Below are 21,954 nucleotides of genomic sequence, written 5' to 3' on the forward strand. Positions count from 1 at the left end.
TCTTTTTCTAATTTACATATTTTCGTTCAAGCAGCAAGAGATTGGTGTCTTGAGTTGGAAACATTTTTCTCATGGTAACTCTATGCTATAGGTAGCATCAGCAAGTACAGAGCTAGGACATAACAGAAGTGAGCAGAATAGGGGTGAATGTCAAAAAAGCATTTCAGAGGATATGTGCAGCAAAACTAAAATCCAACAATGTGTCTTTAGGAAGCTAAGAAACATATGAACGCAAATTTCTAATTTTCTAACCACCCTCACTCTCAAAAAAAATCCCTCGGCACCCAAAGAAAAATTTTATTGGTTGACAATACTTTGGCCAAGTATTTGAGTTCAATTATTGATGCTAATAAGACTTGGGTCTTTCTTCCCTGGAATGTGACATCACAGAGCAGCTTATATTACATATATTCCTATTTTGCCTTTAGATAAAAAAGTGAATATTGATCCTCAGTTGCAATAAAACTCAGTCTTGGTTTCTGTATATTTGCTATCTTCTTTTCCTAATAGTTTTTGGTTTATCTTTAAAATATTTTCATAGTAGAGTTTTTAGTTTTTCTCAGATATACCTAGCCACATACTACAAAAATCTCAAGATGCCATAAACCTAACACGTCTGTAATTGTAAACTGCAGGATCAGGTAAGATATATATTTTTTTAAAGGGATGAAAACTCCTGACTGGAAATGGTCATTATAAATGACTTACCAATTTATTTAAGTTTTCTGCTTAGCAAAGCCAAAAGGAAGCTGTGGTTCCAATTATTATTTTCATAGAAGTTTACTTTTATCATTTTTTGGAAGAAGTAAAGCTTTTCCCCCTTAGTAAGTTCCAAAAGCATTCATTCATGGGGCTTTGTAATAATAGACCTTTATGTCCATGCAGATCTTGATTCAGTCTATATTTTCAGTTGGGCAAAATCTAAGAAAGGATACTCTCTTCATTAAATGGTGTTAGCAGTAGCAAAGACATGGAATCAACCTAAATGCACATCAGTGTTGGATTGGATAAAGAAAATGTGATACATACACACTGTAGAATACTACACAGCCATAAAAAATAACAAGATAATGTCCTTTGCAGCAACTTAGATGGTGCTGGAGGCCAATAACCTAAGCGAACTAACACAGGAACGGAAAACCAAATACCACATGTTCTCACTTATAAGTGGGAGCTAAACATTGGTACATATGGACACAAGGGACACAAAGTAGGCACAAACACTGGGGCCTACCTGGTGGTAGAGGGTGGGAGGAGAGAGAGGATTGAAAAACTACCTATCGGGTACTATGCTTATTACCTGCATGGGGAAATAATCTGTATATCAAACCCCCACAACACACAATTTGTCTATGCAACAAACTTGCACATGAACTCTGAACCTGAAAGTTTTTTTAAAAATGCCTTTGGGAAAATTGGCTATCCGCATGCAAAAGAATAAAATTGAACCCTTATCTTAGCAAATATACCAAAGTCAACTAAAATGGATTAAAGACTTAAACACAAATACCTGAAACCATAAAACTTCTAGTGGAAAACATAAGAGAAAAGCTACTTGACATTAGTCTAGGCAATGAGTTTTTAGAAATTACACCAAAAGCTCAGACAACAAAAGCAAAAATAAACAAATGAGACTATATTAGAAAGCTCCTGCATAGCAAAGGAGATAATCAACAGAGTGGACAGTCTGCAGAATGGGAAATAATAATCGCATAAGTCCTATATATTTAAAATATATAAGGATCTCACCAACTCAATAGCAAAAAACCAAATAACTGATTAAAAACTAGTCAAGAGACCAAATGGCTTTCTTTCCAAAGAAGGCATCAAAATGGCCAATAAGCAGATGAAAAGGTGCTCAGCATCACCAATCATCAAGGAAATGCAAATTACAAACCACGATGAAATATCACTTCACACCTATTAGAATTGTCATTATCAAAAAGGCAAGAGATAACAAGTGTTGGCGAAGGTGTGAAGAAAAGGGAACCCTTGCACGCTGTTGGCGGGAATGTAAATTGGTACAGCCATTATAGAAAACAGAGAAGTTACTCAAATTAAAAATAAAACTACCATATGGTCTAGCAATCCCTCTTCTGGGTATATATCCAAAGGAAATGAAATCAGTACCACATAAAGAGATCTGTGTTTTTATGTTCACTGCAGCAGCATTCACAATAGCCAAGTTACAGAAACAACCTTAGTGTCCATTGACAGATGAATGAATGGATAAGGAATTGTGTGAGGTATATATATACATACACACACACATATATACCTAAACATAAACAATGGAGTATTATTCAGCCTTTAAAAAAGGAAATCCTGACTTTTGTGACAACATGGATGACCCTGAAGGACATTATTTTAAGTGAAATAAGCTAGGCCCAGAAAGACAAATATCGTATGATCTCACCTATCTGTGGAATGTAAAACAGTCAAATATATAGAGAAGAGGGTGAGCAGAGAGAGGGTTAGGAATGGGGAGATGTTGGTGAAAGTGTACAAAGCTGCATTTGTGTAGGATGAATAAGTCTAGAGATCTAATGTACAGCATGAGGACTGGAGTTAATAATTGTGCACTGGAAATTTGCCAAGAGAGTAGATTTCACTCTAAATGCACAAAAAAGATGACTGTGAGGAGGTATGTATGTTAAGTGTAGTAACTGTTTCACTATATATACACGTATATCAAGCCTGATGTTATACACCTTAAATATATACAGTAAAAAGAAAACATGGACTCAAAATCACAAATCCTACCTCTGTCTTATTTGACAAAAATTTTTTTAGTATATGCTGTGTGTGCTTCCTATGAAGAAGAAGCAGAGGGAGATATTTTTATTGCCATTTCATAGGGATATTTTGAATATTAATATGGAAGGGATTTGTTATATCAAGGTTGCTGGTTTTTATTTTTAAAAAGTACAAACTATAGACCTTAAAGGATGTTTTTGTAAGGATTTATTCAAGAAACAAATTATGGAGATTATATCTTTATTTTAATATAAAATTCTGAGTTGTTTTAATATTTCATTTTAGATTATGTGAAAAAATTTGGAGAAAATTTTGCATCATGTCAAGCTGGAATATCTAGTTTTTACACAAAGGTAATTGCTCAAAAAATAGCTACTATAAATGTTTACATATAGAGTCTTAATTCTTCTCATGGTTTGGAAGACTGATATGTTGTAAAGTAAAAATTGTGCAACATCTTCATCATGTCTCTTAAATTTGAGTATTACAGCTTAATTTTTGCCACTCAAAATTCCACATATATTTCAATAAAATATCAATATTTAGATGGCTATACTACATAAGATGAACTAAAATCTATACTGAAGAATATTTCTTTCATCAAGAATCTAATGAAAATCAAAAGTAGCTACAGTTAATTGTCTTGTTAGCTTAGGTATTGAAAATATCAACCCAAGTATGTTATTTTAAATTTCTAGTTGAGGGGCAAAGGAAGCATATCAGTCTATATTTTTCATTAAAATTATGGTAATTGGGAAATTTAAGAACTTAATATCCCCTTAAATCAGATAGACAATATTCCCAAGATTTCTTACTCTCTTTCTAACATTCTAGGATATGTATGAAAGGGCACAGTTCTACTCAACCCCAAATCTCTCAGTTTTTCTTAAAAACACACTATGAATTCAGTAATGTTTTTTGACTCCATGAAGATCAGGCGCTATATCAAGTTTGGGGTTGACAGTGTCTGCAAATATTAACAGTTATATTAAAATGCTTACAAAGAAGATGCTTTCTTCAGTTTAAGTTGACTTTTTTTAAGTTTAGGATTGTTTAGGAGTATAGAAATATGCTAAAGATATTTAATTGCTGCGAGTGTTCATACTATACCAGGCAAGGGCATGCTCATTCCAATCTTCTTCTCCTAAATTCCTCTGTATAACAAAATATGCCCCACATTCCATTGGACTTTTTTTCCCTAAGCTAACATTATTAGAAAAATTAGTCAGTGGTTCTTTGCAAATAGAAATAAATTAAGTCTACTTTGTATTCTTTGGCAACACATGATTGTCTCCATAATTAGCACTAGTGAATTACCCACATATGATTTTCTTTAATAGGAACCGCATTGCCTTTCTCCCAAAAGCTTACTCTAGCATTCAGTACTTCTCCCTTCAACTTTTGAAATCCACTGATAAACGCATTAAATGAGAGTTTCAGAGTTTCTTCTCTGAGATTTCACTTTTAGAAATCCATTAGCCAACTTCTCTGGCTTTTTTTTTTTTTCCTAGTATGTTTTAACTTCACGGAATATTCCTACTTTGGGAATTTTTTATTATAAAAGTATGTTCTCTTCACTATCGTGTATCTAGAGGAGGTTTGGGGTGGTGAGATTGAACTTTAAATAATAATAGTTTTTTTTTTTTTTTCTTACAGGATTTAATTGTGATGGGAGCCCCAGGATCATCTTATTGGACTGGCTCTCTTTTTGTCTACAATATAACTACAAATAAATACAAGGCTTTTTTAGACAAACAAAATCAAGTAAAATTTGGAAGTTATTTAGGTACTATAAAAATTGACAAACTTCAATGATCTCTGCCTTACAAATACTAGTACTGTAATTATAAATAAGGAAAATGTATTTTCCAAAGATCTAAATGGCCAGTATAATTACAGTAATAATTAGGCAGTTCAGAAACTGTCTCTTAAGGATAGGATTTATGAAACTTTAGTGAACTCAATATTTTACATTTACACATGTGACTAAAATCATCAATATATAATTCTTAATAGAACTCCTAGTTTAGTTTACTCTTTGTAGTTCACTTTAGGAGACACTAGTAAGTTTGTATCTCTATGTAGTCAACTGATTATACAGGTTGTTTCTGTTGAGTGCCTCCCATATCTCAGGAACTTTTTGTGAGAACTTTACATGAATTAACTCATTTAAACATCTGTGTAAGTAAGTATAGTTTCCTTAAGCACCAACTGAAAGCCAGTGGTACTGTCCACCACATTCCGGATGAGGGGCTCCATGAAGCATATGGGTCTAAAAACAGCTCACTGACCTTCACCTCATAAGTTCTTAGAATATTTTCCAGAGCTTAACTATTTTTATCATCTTCCTCCTCCTCACTGTCATCTCATAAGTCAATAGTAGGATACTTTATCATCTGTATTTCAACAGAAATGCAAAGTTTTCTGGCATTAATGTCCATTACAAGAAAATGAATGCTTTTCCTGTAGATTTTCAGAAAATCCAGGTTTGTTTAAACTGTATGTGTGTGAAATGTGAGCATCTTACACTCAGAAATAATTATAAAACAAGCACTCTTTCTTTCTACTCAAACAGAAGAAATTTCAAGTAGAAGAATTTGTTACAATTCAATGTTTTCTTGTTTATGATTAAAGGATACTTTGAAATAGTTCAAGAAATATAACTTGATATGCCTTTTATCACATAAAATACAAACATTTTTTGTCATCAAAAAGTCATCACAAAAGAAAGATTTGGTAGCAAAAAAAGTTGAACTTTAGCAGGATTTTTATTTAAAGTTTAAAGTTTTCATTTCCAATTGAGATTTTATATTTAATATACTCTAAAATATGTCTGTTGTAATCCTGGAAACTGATTATACTGCACCAGAGGTAAAGATGCTATTTTCAATTTCTAGGACTCGGAAATACAAACCGTATGACTGCGGTTTTGTAACACATATCAGAATTGCATAAAACATAATGAATGACCAATTTTGAGTATCTCTATGCTAAATATTCTTAACTGCTTAATGTAGTCATTTTGAATTCAGTATCATTTAATTTTATGATCTATTTTATCCATATTACCATATGATGTACTTTACCCAGGACTGTCATACTTTCTCCCTCTTCTTAAAGGATACTCAGTTGGAGCTGGTCATTTTCGGAGTCAGCACACTACCGAAGTAGTCGGAGGAGCTCCTCAACATGAGCAGATTGGTAAAGTAAGAATTACATTTTTATATTTATTTCTTCACAAAGGTTCAAATACATTGCATGAATAAGATATTAAAGGAGAAACTGCAAACGTTGTAAGGAAAGAAAGATTAGAAATGATGAACAGGTTATTACATTTAGTAGAATTGGTGAAAGATGTTATGGTTTTAGAAGAAATTTAGCAAAAACTTTCTGAAAAATTACAAAAGTCAAATGAGACTTTGTTTCCTTTAAGAAAATTATAAGATAGACCTATCTAAAAATGTCCAGGGAGTATATGGTGAACAGTTTCACAGCTGAAAAGAAGTTGAGGTAACTACGTATTTTGTAGTAAGACTAGAAAGAAGGAAATATTATCTCTGGTTTTAGTTTTTGCTGTGTTGCTATGTGAACATTGGTCACTCAGCTTTTCTGAGCCTTACTTTTGAAAAGTGAGGCAAACAACACTTCCTGTGCCCCCTCTATAGGATCAATAAGATAATTCCTGAGAAAATACTTTTGCAAGTAAGGCATATTAATGTAACAGTGGATCCCAAGCCCTTTTGTGTCACTCTTAAAAGGATTTATTTTTATATTTGAGCAATTAACTGCAAGTTGTAAAAATTCATGTTTTGATCAAACAGAAATGAGTGGAGTTTTAACAAATATATGTTATTCCTAAAAACTTTTCTAATTTTTTTCCCTAATTACAGGCATATATATTCAGCATTGATGAAAAAGAACTAAATATCTTACATGAAATGAAAGGTAAAAAGGTAATATGTCTCTACCTTTAGTATCTCTGTGGGCTTTTGCGAGTAACCCTGCTTTTTTCTTAACGAGGGGATCTGGTTTGTTTTGGGACAGCTTGGATCGTACTTTGGAGCTTCTGTCTGTGCTGTGGACCTCAATGCAGATGGCTTCTCAGATCTGCTCGTGGGAGCACCCATGCAGAGCACCATCAGAGAGGAAGGAAGAGTGTTTGTGTACATCAACTCTGGCTCGGTATGTCCAAGTGCCCCAACTGGAAGCTATTTATGGAATTATGATCAAAACTCAAATTGGTCTTATTCCAGAGATCTGAGATTGTTTTCAGGTGTCTTTTATTGACAAAAGTTAAAATTCTAATACTGTACTGATGCTCTAAAAATGAAATGAAATATGATGATGAATGGGAAAGCTTCCCATTTTGATATTCCAGAACAATCTATGAAATAGTTTGTCAAGGAGTTTCTCTGTTCACAGCTTGTATGCGTTCACTCTGGTAGCTGAAATTTCTTTCAGTTTTAGGTTGATACTAATCTAATTTGAAAGAATAATTTTTATACCTCCTTCAAAATGTAGATTTCTTAATAGTTCTAGTTAAGGTCCTTATATAAATTATAAAATATTACTAGGACTAGAAGATGAAGAATTAAGTATTTTTAATTTCTTAATTTGAAAACAATTAGAAACAAGATGTGTTTTGTTAAAACATTAATTTTCATAATTCATATATATTATGCTCTTGAGAAGAATATAAAACTGGCACAGTTTATTCCACAGTGGATATATCAATTGTATAAATAGGTAATCACTATGATTCGATTTTAAATTATTAGTGATAATTTGTGGTAGAAACTGACCACTTGATAATTCAAAGACTTCTGGCCTTATCTTGCCAGCCTAGATTCTTGACGTTAAGTCAAAACTAAAAATTGATAGAGTCTTAATGAGATCTTTTTGGCCTGTTCTTTGATTTGGAAACAAGAGTGGCCTTGTGAGAAGACCAGTTCATTTCTAATGGCATAGCATTTTTCAGTCAGGATTCAACAAAGTGGACTCTGTTCCAAGAAAGTATTTGTAGCTATGTTCAGTCAATGGTTTCAGAGCATTTAGCAAGTTCTTATATTAAGCATCAGACTAAACTCTACAATTTAAGAAAGAAAACATCTAGTCTTATAAATGGAAGATTCTCTAAGTTTAAAATATAGAGCAGGGAAGTTATTTATGCTCTGGTATTTCCTAGACTGTATTTAACCTACATTTAAGAGTAAAAGCAAATTATCTACACAGTGATCATTAAATCTCATTAATAGTGATATCAGATAATTTTCTTCCATTTCTATCTCCAAAAATAGTGGTCTTTGTACTTGCTACATCCTCATGCTGCAAATTTCTCTTATTTTCCTCTTTACGACTAAACATCCACATGTATACCTAAAGTAAAGCAATATAGAATCATTTTTCCCCCATTGAAATCTTAATCTCATTAAGAAAAAACAGATAAACCCTTCTACCCACTTGGCTACCCTCCTGTTCTTCCCTCATGCCTACCCCGAGGCACTACTCTTAGAAACACTTGGATTAATTTAATAATTGATTCCAGCTTTTAAATCCTCTGATGTAGATTAGTCTTCCTTTGTTCCATCTGACCTCTCTCATTTCTCAATTCTCTGAAATGGCACTAACCACTAAGTGGCATTTATTTACATTGATTTGATTTGGTATTGTCTGTTCTACTGTAGTACAGATGCCTTATGGAGAGAGATTGTCTGTCTTGTTTACCGCGGTTTCATCAGGGCTTGGAAGAGTCCTAGACAAGTAGGTGAAATTGTTTTTGAATGAACTCAAGCAAGAATGATACTTGAGTGACTCTGGCTTCTACCTACTTGTACTAAAATAGCTCTCAGGGGTTCCTAGCGAACTCTCAGTCACCACTCTCTGTGACTAGGAAATACTTGAAGAAGAGTGATCACCTCTTCCTATTGAAACTCTCCTTCCAGAACTTCAGAGCCATTGCATTGTCTTAAGTCTATACCTTGTCTGTTCTCCCTGGAGCCTTTTCACCCTTCAGCTCCTTAATTTAGACACTTGCCCAGGAGCCAAGCTGTTTTATCCCTGACTCCTTTGAATCAATCATTCACTGCTTCGGTGTCAGTGATTATATTTATAAAGATGATTCCCAGTCATCTTAGTTCATTTAAAATAAAATAAATGACATTTAGTGAGTATCTGAAATGTAACCAGGACTATAAAAAGAACTAATAATCTTAGAGCTGACCCCAGGACTTCAGGATCTTGTGAAGACACCAATGGGAGTAAACAATTGACTACGACATGGGACATGGCACGTTATAAGTACATACAAAGTGGAATAAGTGATTCCCTTTGGGTCAAGAAGCTTTTACAAACGAAGTAGTGTTTGAGAAAGACAAAAATCGGAATTTTTCTATTGGAAAATTCACAAATGAAGACACTTGACAAAGATCGTGTGTATGCTTAAGGAGTGCCAAGTAGATTTGAGAAGAATAAAGGACATGGCCTTTTTTTCTTTTTAATACAAAAGACTGACATGATCAAAGTTTGCGAAGAGAACTGGTAACTGTTATTGCAACAGCTAATTATTACATTATTGAATGTCTTATTGTAGTAACTCATCTTCCTCCTTTCTAGTTATCAGTTGACTAATCTATGCTCCACTGCTGCTGGTTCCAAAGGCCAGCTTCCATCATGTCACTCCTCAACTCAGAAACCTTCAGTGTTTAATATTGTTCCCTAAATTAAGAGTAAATTTTCCTCGATAATCAAGACACTACACTATAAGACTGCAGTCTGACATTTTTGTCTCATTCATTATACATACCATTCATTAGAGCCAAATTCTTTGGAATTTGTTTTGCTGCTAGTTTTTTCTGTATATCAAAATTATGCTTATCCTTCAATAGCCACCTGGCATGCCATTTCGTTTATGAAATCTCTTCTGTTATAATTAGATTTTTTTTTTTTTTTTTGCATCTCGATATTGTAAAGGAGTTTCTACTTCTCAGTCATTTATATGCTTGTGTTAAGCCTTTCCTATAACTGTGGGCTTATTGAAGAAAGGGAATGTGTTTTATACACACACTGCCTTGCCCCCTTTCACCTTTTCACTCTTTGCACAGTGTGTTGTCTTTAGTAAAGGCTCAATAAATATTTGCTAAATTGAATTATCAAAATGATTTATTGGATTTTCAAAGCTAGAGATCATGAGTTTGACAATTTTTTATGTCCTCTGAGCTCTAATCATACTATTAGGTGTTGACAGACTCAATAAATATTTATTGAATTGAACTGAGATGTGTGTACTAAAGCTCAGTCTGTAGTTTGTCCAACTTGTTTGACACATTAGAAAAAATCCATATCCAATTACAACAGTAAATCGTGTAAAGTTGTCAGGGAGTGTTATAATGACACCTTTTCTCTCCCTTTCTATCTAGGGAGCAGTAATGAATGCAATGGAAACAAACCTCGTCGGAAGTGACAAATATGCTGCAAGATTTGGGGAATCTATAGTTAATCTTGGCGACATTGACAATGATGGCTTTGAAGGTAATTAAAATTACCAATTTGGTGCTTGATTTCTGCTTTTAAAATGGTTTATGGAAGAAAATATGATTACAGTTTTGTATTGTTTACCTTCCTATAGAAAATGGAGCCAGAATGGCATGCTAAGTTTTTTCTTTTCTTTAGTATTATGTATGACTTCTCCTCAATTGTCACCCATTGATCTTTACTATGTTAATAATGGATGATATTCAAAATACCTTATTTCAGTGATTCTAAGGCACCATTGATTAGAAACTGCATTATTATTTATGTGTCCCTAAAAGCTACCTATTAAGCTGTTACACCCACCATTTTTCTGTTAAGGAAGATCCTGATTTCAGAAATAATAAAATATGGGCAGGAAATGTGTATCGTAGACTCATTGGACCATGGTATTTAACTAGCAGTACAATAAAGACACTGACCAAAGCCACCAGAGGCTGGCTGCGGAGCTGGAGCAGGGTTCTGGAAGCCCCTGCTCTGCCAGGCATTCCCTATAGCTATGTTGTGGGAGGATCTGGGGAATTCGAGAAGAGATTCTGAGCAGGCCACTGGGAAGCCTGGGGACAGTGGCTGTTTACCCACTGATATTGAAGTTTTTTACGAATTGAATAGATGGTAGTGTGGTAACTGTGCATATCGCCATGGATGTCAGTCTTGTTGTTGAAATCCCTGCATGTACTAGCATTCCCTGTTAAAAATTTGCTTTTATCAATCTAGTTCTAAGTGGTAAGTAACTGAGTCTGTTAAAACTGTGCATAAAATGATGAATAGGTTTAAGAGGAGAGTGTGCAGTTTCCTGGAGTTCAGCACATAAGTATTTGATACTTATTTTTAGAGTTCATAATTGTCTTCTTGATAAGGCCATTGGCAATTAGCATATGGTAATTTTATGCTAAAGCTTTCTCAGAGATTAAAGTGATGGGGTACTATAAATTCTCATCTCCTTAATGTCTTCTTGTACCTAGATACCACAATCTACTTTAAATATATAAAATGCATTATTCTATACAAAAAGTCAGTTATTGAATACATGCTTCCAGTGAACCTTCTTAAACGTAAAATAGAGTAACTTGTTATACAAGTATTACTGTTCTGGACTTTTTGTTTACTATTTAAAAACTGAAAGAAAAAAATATGTGTATATACTTTTGGTTATTATGATTACACATAATTTTTTTAAAAAACATTTATGGAGGGGAGCCTCTCTGTACCCCACCCATCACTAGCTTCCCCCTACTTCCCTTACACCGCCCCCCCCGGACCCCAGGTTGGGCACTGGCTCATTTTCATAAATAACCTTATCCCGGACAGAGGTGAGGGAAGGTGTTGTGATTATTTTGTTTAATTGGAGCTGTAAGAGGGATCATGTTGTATTTTATGCCCTTCCTAGAAAGGGGGCAGGACACCTGGTTTGCGCTCCTGTATTAGCCACTGCTGCCGTCACTCGTCACACTGAGTTCGCATCTCTTGAGAGTTTGTATAAATTCAGGTCAGCGCTGCTCCTATGCAGCCATCCAGTGTCATAGAAAACCAATTCACTGATAACTGATCTCTCCATTCAGAAGTGTGCAGTTTTAATGTACAGCAATAAGAAATTGTTATTTATCTTTTTATTAAAAGCCTGATTTGATTAAAAAATAAAGTTTTATTATGCTTGATGTTACATCTCATAAGTAACCAGCAATTCTGTGATATTTATTGAACATTTATTTTGGGTCAGATGTACCATACCAGGTACAGAATATGTGCCATAATAAATGAAAATGAAGAAAATAGTGGCACCGTTTTTTATAGTTCTACCATCAAGTAGAAAATAAAATTAATACTTGAAAACATAAGCCTTATTTAGTGGCAAGTTTAAGGGGTCTACCTAATAAAGACCTATGGATAAAACCATGTTTATGCATTTTGATTTGTCACGTGCGTTGTATGAGACAACCCAATTCTTAAAAACACAAAATCACTGTTTAGTAAAACACTTTGTCTGTGATTTCTCTGTCTTGTTTTAATTGGCACATTTAAAGAAGACCATTCACCATTTTTACTCTTTTGAATGTGAAAAATATATGTATGTACACATGAGAAATTATTTTTGTGGCATCAAAATATCGATGACAAATTTGAATTATTGTTATAGTTAGAGCTGTAAAACTGTCATGAGCAATAGGCAAATTCCCTTATCAAAATTACTCTAGTACCTGGAAAAAGCCCAGGTAATTTTCCAGTGGTGTGAAGGACAGACAGAGAGTGTTCTGTCGATGAGACTTAGGAAGAGGACTTTGGAGGCAACAGTGCAGTCTCTCAATTTGTATATGAGACCCTGGGCTTCACACAGCTCTTGTCTCACTGAAATCCCTCACCACCCCACTCCTAAAGGTAATACCTTTATGTCTGGAAGGTTATTATGCAAATGATTTTTAAAAATATTCCTGCATATTTTTGTGCTATTTATAATGTCATTTATAATTCACCACATATTTACATTTAGTGGCTACATTAACACTTCAATGAGTGTTTATAATGCCATATATCTTTTTCTACTTGGTCCAGTTCTTTTTTTTTTTTTTTTTTTTTTTTTTGAGACAGAGTCTCACTGTGTCACCCAGGCCAGAGTGCAGTGGCATGATCTCGGCTCACTGCAAGCTCCAACTCCCGGGTTCACGCCATTCTCCTGCCTCAGCCTCCCAAGTAGCTGGACTACAGGCACCTGCCACCACACCTGGCTAATTTTTTTGTGTTTTTAGTAGAGACAGGGTTTCACTGTGTTAACCAGGATGGTCTCTATCTCCTGACCTTGTGATCCACCCGCCTCGGCCTCCCAAAGTGCTGGGATTACAGGCATAAGCCACTGCACCCGGCCTCCAGTTCTAATTTTATCTTCTATTTTGTCCATGAGTAGGCATTTTCAATATATTAGCAAGACCATTGCTGATGTGGAAACAGGGCCAGTGTGTCCTAGTTCTTGGCTGAGGTCTTTTATTCCATTCCACCATGTCTGCCTGCATGAGGCAGCAGGAATTTACAAGTTATTTTTCTTTATGTATTTCTTTATTACTTTGCCCCATCTTCTCTTATTTTATTCTTCTGGGGTGGATGGGTAAAGACACTTTGTGTTCATGGCAAGAAGTGTAGGATTACGTAGAAAGAGACTCCAACATTGGATGCAAATCACACCTAATGTCTTTTTATTATGCAAATTTTTGTGGTACTTTGCGTAGCAAACCTAAGTTACCTTGGCATTTGTCGTATCACTTTTCAATTGTTCTCAAATGGAAAAAAAAAATCAGACTATTTCCTGTGTCCTTAGAAAAGCAACACAAGCCATTTTCTAAAAACATGACCAATTGATTTGGCAAAAGTTTAGTGTAAAACTCATCAAAAGCATGAAAAAATTGGTCAGACAGACTAATATACCTGACATGACCAACAGCAGATCGCATTTTTTATTTCATATGTAAAATAGACTTGACAAGACCACTATTTATCGGTTTAGTTTTTTTTCCACCTTGAGCCTTATTATCTTACTTTTAGACTATATGTTTGAATATTTTTAGAGCAGAACCATAGTAAGTTCTACATTTGTAAATTACAAGCTGTACTATTTTGTGTGCACCTGAAATATTGATATATCATCAAATCATTAAGTGAGCACTTCTGTTTTATTTGTTTATAGGGTACAAGTGAAATTTTGTTACATGCATCGATTACATAGTGATCAAGTCAGAGCTTGTGGGTATCCGTCATCCAAATAACATACATTTTTACCCATTAAGTAATTTCTCATCATCCACCCCCCACAACCTCTTTCCCTTCTGAGTCTTCATTGTCTATCGAAATGTAGTAAGACGAGCCGCAGACACCGAGTTAAAGAAGGAAGGGGTTTATTCGGCCGGGGGCATCGTCAAGACTCCTGTCTCAAGAGCCGAGCTCCCCGAGTGAGCAATTCTGTCCCTTTTAAGGGCTCACAAGTCTAAGGGGGTGCACGTGAGAGGGCTGTGATCAATTGAGCAAGCAGGGGGTATGCGACTGGGGGCTGCATGCACCAGTAATTAGATTGGAACAAAACAGGATAGGGATTTTCACAGTGCTTTTCTATACAATGTCTGTAATTCATAGATAACATAACCGATTAGGTCGGGGTCGATATTTAACTACCAGGCCCAGGGTGTGGCGCCGGGCTGTCTGCTTGTGGATTTCATTTCTGCCTTTTAGTTTTTCCTTTTTCTTTCTTTGGAGGCAGAAATTGGGCACAAGACAATATGAGGGGTGGTCTCCTCCTTTAATTCTACTTTATACATCCATGTGAACACATTTTTAAAGCACTGATTTATGAGTAAGAGCATGTGTTATTTTACTTTTTATGCCTGGCTTGTTTCACTTAAGATAATGACATCCCCCACCAGTTCCATCCCTGTTGCTGCAGAATACATGATTTCATTTTTTTTTTTTATGGCTGAATAGTGTGTGTGTGTGTGTGTGTGTGTGTGTGTGTGTGAGAGAGAGAGAACCTCTTTGACACAGAACAGGAATCGGTATTAGGAAGGGAAATTTGGGGGTATGACCTCTGTTGTTAATGAGTTTATAGAGCATGGGAATAGCACAGGATCTGGGGCCAGGCTGCAGGGTTTAAATCCCAGCTCCACAATATCCTGGCTCTGTCACCTTCAGCAGGTTATACCCTGTGCCTCAGTTTCCTCATCTGTAAAGTTAGAGTCAGAGTATTTATTTAATATGGTGGTTGTGAGAGTTACTTGGGTAAATGTGCACAAAGCCCTTATCACTGCCTACATTGTAAACATAACGTAAGTGTTGGCTGACGTACTAATAATTTTGATTTATACTAAAAGAATGAAATAAAATGTTCAGATATGAAGTAAAAGCAATCATTAAATATCTACGTTCTGTATATTATGTCCCAAATTAAGTTGCATAGGCTTGGAAAACATTTATTGCATATATTTCAAAACATATCTTTCTCATTTGAATAATGATAGCTAGAACTTTATTATATAACAGATCCAAGTGTAATCCAGAAAGAGTTTGAATCTATATATGTGATAGCCAAAGATTGAATACACCCAAGTGTCCTCTGTATGGAAAAAAATTTATCTAGGCCTTTTTCATATTTTGGCTGAAAAGGCTCATCTGTATTTTTCCTAAATATTTGCCTTAATCTAGATCACTCTTGCTAATAAGAGATACTGTAAGAATTACATCAACCACTTCACAATCAAGGCTTGTTATTTTCTTCATGTGTTATGAAGAATCAATATATAGCAAATTCTAGAGATTTAACCACAGCGGTAGAAGTATAAACCCAGCCCTGATTAAAGAAATTGCTGTCTTCCCTTCAATGGCTATAAAATACTTTTCCCCACTCCTTCTTCTCACGTCCCTCTTCTCTTCCTCCTCCTCTTTCTCTTCCTTCCCATTCCTGCTCCTCTTTTCCTGTATGTATATATTCTGCACAAATCTGACTCCAGTTATTCCAAACCAATTGTCATTCTTCACATGTGCCATGCTGCCTGTTGCTTCCCTGCTCTTGCACAGGCTTTTCCCTGTCTCTAAATTGCATTTCCCCTTTTCTTCACCTGTCTATGACCTATGGATACTTTAATCTTATCTTGGGCATCATCTTCTATGAGAAACCTTTCCTAATTTCCACCACTTCCTCCTCATATTATGCTGTGTTATTAGTCTATTCTTACTTGCCATTCCTCCCCGCTAGACAATGAGTTTCTTTTTGTGATACTGCCCTGTTTTGCCAGCTCCTGGCAATTGCCTGGAATATAGTAGGTGCTCACTAGCTGTCCGATGAATGAATAAATGAGTGGGCATATTTGTATATGAAAGTTTGAAAAACTTTGTACAAGTCAAAAGAGGCTAGCCTTAGTATGTTTAAACAAAGTAAATATAGGTGTCTACCATTTCTTTTTAACTGAAAATAGAAAAGCTTTTGCATTTTTAAAATTTTACATTGTTTAGCATGGAGTTATATATCAGAGAGATATTTTTATCCTCATTGAAATAGTAGCCAAAAATTACCACTATAGTTGATAAAATGATTTTCAATTCGATGGTAATAAGTAATATCATGAAGACAAACTACTTTAGGTTTCTATTAAAGTAATAAACCATTGCATATAAATAAATATGTGCATAAATAGACAATACTTGGTAAAATAATGAAATGCTCTTGCAACTGTAGCATATTATTTTTCTCCTTTGTGCTATATATTTATAGCACTTAAGCAACCATGTCATTTACTCAGATTTTCTTATATTAGTTGATCAGATCTTTTTTTCCCTTGGTATCATAGTCTGACATAAGTATCAATAATACAGAAAGGTGATATAATCATTATTTTACAGAACAAATTCTTTTTCTGAAATCCTGTGTGTCTGTGTGTGCAGATACCTCTAACAGATACCTTAATCATTTTCATTGGAATAGGAATTAATTTAAAAGTCATTTTGCAAATAAGGTAAGTCTAGACTCCCAAAATAAAAATTCTTATGATCAAATATTCATAGATTATGAGAAGTTATTACATGCAAGGCACTGCTCTAAGCACTTTACATAAGTTATATCCTTTTATGCTGAGAGTGGTTTTTATTATGATCCCATTATATAGGTGAGGGAATTGAAACACAGATTAAGAAATGGGCCCAGCCTAGTGTGGCAGTGCCCAGTGGCAGAGCTCGGATCAGACCCCAGTGGTCTGGCTGTAGAGCCCATGCCCTAATCATTTTGTTACACTGCCTCTCAGATGCTTCCACTCTGCTTTCTTCCATGTGCAAACTATTGTGTGCAATCCTGTATATATATGATGATGATCATATTTTCTTTTTTTCTGTCTGAGAAGACTTATTTTTCATAAAAGAGAGTTTTCTTATGTGATATGAATTAAGGTTCGTAAGGTTAGTTTTCGAACTATTTCGAGCATTCTTTGTATCAAGAATTTTTTTTTCCACTGTTTAAATTATTGGATAGATGTTGCTATTGGAGCTCCACAAGAAGATGACTTGCAAGGTGCTATTTACATTTACAATGGCCGTGCAGATGGGATCTCGTCAACCTTCTCACAGGTAAGATACTATTCTATTTCCAAAGAAGCATTGGTTATAATGCGTATCCTTAAAACTTCCAGGGTTTATGTGGACTTATTTTTCTAAATTTTCTCTTTCAAATACTTAACACTTTATTTCACTGTTTACTTATAGTGGCAAATGATCTTATTTTAAGGGATTTAATAACTCTTCAATCTCCCTTTTTCCATAAATAAGAGTTGTAGTTCATTTCCACCCTAGCTTGTCTATAGCCCGTTAAAGATTTCTCTTTGTATTTCATTAAATTGTATTCTGAGGTAATAGCCATATGATTCTAAAATATGCCCATTTGGATTTGATTAACTGTGTCTTGGCCTTGTGGCTAGAGCCCCATATTTTGTGAAGATTGCACAGGGAGATCAAACACACATATGATTCTCTGGGTTTTTTTCACTGTTGAGTAGTAAGATGATAGCACTTTAATAATGTCTCAGGATCTTACTCTGACTTCACTTTTGTATGTTGAAAAATCATGGCATTTCAGTGCCTAGAAAAAAAAATGACATTCATATGCAGAGAAGAAAAGTTTTTCCCTTGATATTTGCATGGAAATATTAGCTGGCACAGTTATTTTTGATTAGGCAAAAATGAGCAAATAGTTCTCTGTAATTGACATAAAAGAAATGTATTTGTCTAGTAAAAAAATACTAATTTTCTTATTACGAATATCAGCTTAATATTTATAAACCTGTATGTGAACATGAAATTAGATATGTGGAATAGAAAGTACATATCTGGCTAGGGTTGTTCTTGTTAAAAAGTCAGCTTTTATCAAAAGCCTCAGTCACAGGCTCCACTAAGTGATTACAGACATCTTGTTTTACAAATTCTTATTTAGTTATTCATGTTGGGCAAGGAAGTCAATACAGAGCCTGAAGAGACCTAAGGAGGCCAGACATGGTGGTACACACCTGTAATCTCAGCTACTCAGGAGGCTGAGCTGGGAAGACTGCTTGAACCCAGGAGTTCAAGGCCAGCCCAGGTGCCATAGTGAGACCCCCATCTCTAAAAAGACTTGAGAGGGAATCAGGACTATTTCAGAAAATCTGCACAGCATAATTTTCCCTTTGCTCGCAAAGTAAATTTTTTTAGTCACAAATGTCACCTGTTCATTTCAAGCTGGAAAAAATTTGTCACCCTTGGAAGTATTTTATTTAACTAAAATGCAACTTTGTTAGTAGATGTGCCAAGGCATGCCTGGGAAAGCTCATTATTTAGCTAAATTATTGCTTCTCTGGTATATTAGTATTCAAAAACCACTTCCCACTCAACTTTCCTATTTTTCAGAGAATTGAAGGACTTCAGATCAGCAAATCATTAAGTATGTTTGGACAGTCTATATCAGGACAAATTGATGCAGATAATAATGGCTATGTAGGTGAGTAACTAGTTTATCATAATTTATAAATTGGAATGAGCTCTATTATAGATACTGCTTTGTAGTGAAGTACATAAAACTGGTATGAAAGACTTCATCTTACTGATAATTTTTTCTTCATTTTTAAAGTTCTCCTTAATTCATTCCTAAAATGATCAAGTAATTCCTCAGCTTAACAATGCTAGTTATTCAATGTTATAGTCTGTGTTTTTGAAAAAATGAAAGCATTCATGAAAATCAAATATATGAAGAGGAAAAGAAACAAAATTTTTATTTAGAAAGGAAATTTGAGTGAATGTTTCTAGTCCAAAAATTGAATTTTGTTTTAGTAAACTTGTTTTTGTCATAAAGTTTATGATATATCATAATGGGATGAATGTTGTACATGAATAGGTTCAGAGAAAAGTGGAATGAATCGTAAGATGTTAGCATATATTCTCTAATTTTCTATAAATAGCGTTTTTAGGTAGTCAAAGGTGATGCATAGTTAAGTATTTATGGCTGAAAAGTAATTCTCTTTGACTAATGATGATCATTAATCTGTGTTGTTTTTGATCCTCCAGATGTAGCAGTTGGTGCTTTTCGGTCTGATTCTGCTGTGTTGCTAAGGTAAGATTGATATATTTCACTGCTTAATGGAAATTTGGTTTAACTGTAAAATGATGGGAGGCAGTGTTTAAAATCAGCAGTGGTAGTGACCTCATGATGCTCTTTTGGTATTCTGAAGTTTAATTATTGAATTTGAGGTATTTTTTTCACCTTACAGAGACATAATTAAATCATCAAAGCCAATATTTTTAGACATTTAAATAAAAAGTTATTTTGCCCTGTGCACAGATATGTAATTAGTATGTACACACATAATAAGACTCATGAAATTACTTGGTCAATGTAAACTGAAAATATGCACTTGTCTTCTTAAGGAAAAATAATTCTGCAATTAACATTGCTAATTTTATTTCCTTCTCAGGACAAGACCTGTAGTAATTGTTGAAGCTTCTTTAAGCCACCCTGAGTCAGTAAATAGAACGAAATTTGACTGTGTTGAAAATGGATGGCCTTCTGTGTGCATGGATCTAACACTTTGTTTCTCATATAAGGGCAAGGAAGTTCCAGGTTACATTGGTGAGTATGCTTTACAATATTAATGCTTGATGGGGTGCGGTTCATTAACTAATCCCACAATCCTGCTGGGAGCCCTCATCGGTTTTCACCGTAGAGATCTTTAGAGCAGGGGAGAGAAGCTACCTTCTCTTCCCGGGAGATGTGTGCTTTTCCTCTCCATCTTCCAGATTCTTGCGTTGTTCTAACCAGTGAGTCGGGCACATTAGAAGGCTGTAGTTGTTTAGAGATTATGAGAAGCAAAGGACATAGTATCACTTGCTATATTAGTTTAAGGTAAACCAACTGAGCTTAACCTGTGAAATCTCTTTCTTCTTGACATTGGATAAAATGTCAATTGACATTTTATCCAATGTCAATAATTGAAGAAAGCCAGTCATGGTAGCTCATGTCTATAATCCCAGCACTTGAGGAGGCTGAGGCTTGAGCCCAGGAGGTCCAGGCTACAGCGAGCTGTCATCATACCACTGCATTCCAGCCTGGGCAATGGAATGAGACCCTGTCTCAAAAAAATAATAACCATAAAAATAAATATTAAAAAAATTGAAGAAGCTAGACTTGATTCTGATTTCTATAAATAATACGCCTGTTAATAATTTACTGTGACTACAAGATCCTAAGAACCGTTACCTATTTCCCTATGTATAGACAACACTCAGTTATCTGCTGTGGAGAAAGTATCACTGATAGAGCTCATCCAACATTGTGGTGGGGAATCTCCAATCATGTATATGTGACTTTATAAGTATTTTTGCTAGCAGATTAATGTTCCTAATTATGTTTTATTTAGGCTAATATAAGAATAACTACTAGTGAAATGAGCCTGTGGTAGGAGAAGAGCATATCTGGGCATATCATTTAGAGATTAATAATTCACAACGTTTATGATCCCCTATTAGGACCTGTCAAGAGTTTATTGTATTCATGACCCTGCTGGCTACTGTTATCTAAACATCGTGAAGGGCCCACATATTTATTAAATAATACCATGGATATGTAATAGAGGTCTCAGTATGCATTAGGTACACAATGAGCCTTTACCTGAAAGGTATACAATGAGCCTGGTATCTCTGCTTTAGATCAGACTGATTTTTAATAGTGTCCTGGAAAAGGCATGGCCAGAGCTACAGTAATAAGAGGGTGGGCAAGCCTTCATCTAGTTATTGATTGGAAAATGGCAGTTTGAGAGCCTGACCACAGAGTAAATTACACATTAACACAGACAAGCTGATGGATAATCTGAAAGACACACATTGAGTAGATGAGGCTCTTTCCTTTTATGTAAAACCAGTGTTTCCTCTACTAACAATTTAATTGTGACCAGATATTTTAAAAAATAGTTGAAGACAAACATATGAAACACATAAATAATCATCACATTATTAGAGAATCGTACCTTATAGTTATCATAAAATGACTCCCAGGAGAAATAATTCACATGGCAAGCATGTTTAATGAAACCAGGACATTGTGACTCTTACTAATAGTGGATTATTTTTCACCTCTTTTTCATTTACTCTTTTTCTGAACTCAGGGCAATGAACTTGTAAACAGCTATTTCAATTGCAGTGCTATTTCTCTGAGGTATTGAATCTCAGTTATTATAATTTTGAAATCCGATTGGCTTGGACTTCATTATTTTCCAACTAAAAAGATGATTGAAGGATTTATTTGAAATGTATAAAGAGTAATGTAGATTTTATGCTTATGTTTCCTTGAAATAAGTAGGTAAAATTCTTCTAGAAGTGTAAGTTACTCCTAAAATATAAATGAACATGTCAAGAATTACATAAATTCTTTAAACTATCACTTATGAATTATTGCCTCTATATAATGAGTGATACCTCAGCAGACTATTAGATTTAGGTTGCATGGCAAAGAACCCATTTAGATTCGTGAAATGGTTCTCACTTTCTTGGTAATATCTGCCTTGGAAGTTTTTGTTTGCTTTTAAGATTTTTCTTTTTTTTTTTTTTTTTTTTTACAAATTTGGAGATCTTCATGAGCAGATGAATATTGACTACATCAGATTTGAAATAAACTCTGCCAAACCGCTAGAA

The 21,954-nt window shown here is 34.7% G+C and overlaps 1 protein-coding gene across 3 annotated transcripts in view; it reads left to right on the forward strand.

The window, feature by feature from the left end:
• The window catches only part of ITGA4 (integrin subunit alpha 4), a 434,521-nt gene that overhangs the window by 372,859 nt on the left and 39,708 nt on the right, over nt 1-21,954 (forward strand). For 2 of the 3 annotated variants that reach the window (XR_010122378.1, XM_055289905.2), the window contains 10 exons: nt 3,043-3,110; nt 4,414-4,543; nt 5,878-5,963; nt 6,648-6,710; nt 6,802-6,939; nt 10,173-10,284; nt 17,279-17,373; nt 18,682-18,772; nt 19,336-19,381; nt 19,743-19,897. Coding sequence is in view for 2 of the 3 variants with exons in the window: in XM_055289905.2 (XP_055145880.2) it covers nt 3,043-3,110; nt 4,414-4,543; nt 5,878-5,963; nt 6,648-6,710; nt 6,802-6,939; nt 10,173-10,284; nt 17,279-17,373; nt 18,682-18,772; nt 19,336-19,381; nt 19,743-19,897 (984 nt within the window). In the remaining variant the exon portion in view is untranslated. Of the gene's footprint in view, nt 1-91; nt 2,070-3,042; nt 3,111-4,413; nt 4,544-5,877; nt 5,964-6,647; nt 6,711-6,801; nt 6,940-10,172; nt 10,285-17,278; nt 17,374-18,681; nt 18,773-19,335; nt 19,382-19,742; nt 19,898-21,954 lie in introns of those variants that run through there. The other variant, XM_055289906.2, reaches the window with a different exon arrangement.

Source organism: Symphalangus syndactylus, chromosome 8, assembly GCF_028878055.3.
Source record: "Symphalangus syndactylus isolate Jambi chromosome 8, NHGRI_mSymSyn1-v2.1_pri, whole genome shotgun sequence".
NCBI lineage: Eukaryota > Metazoa > Chordata > Mammalia > Primates > Hylobatidae > Symphalangus > Symphalangus syndactylus.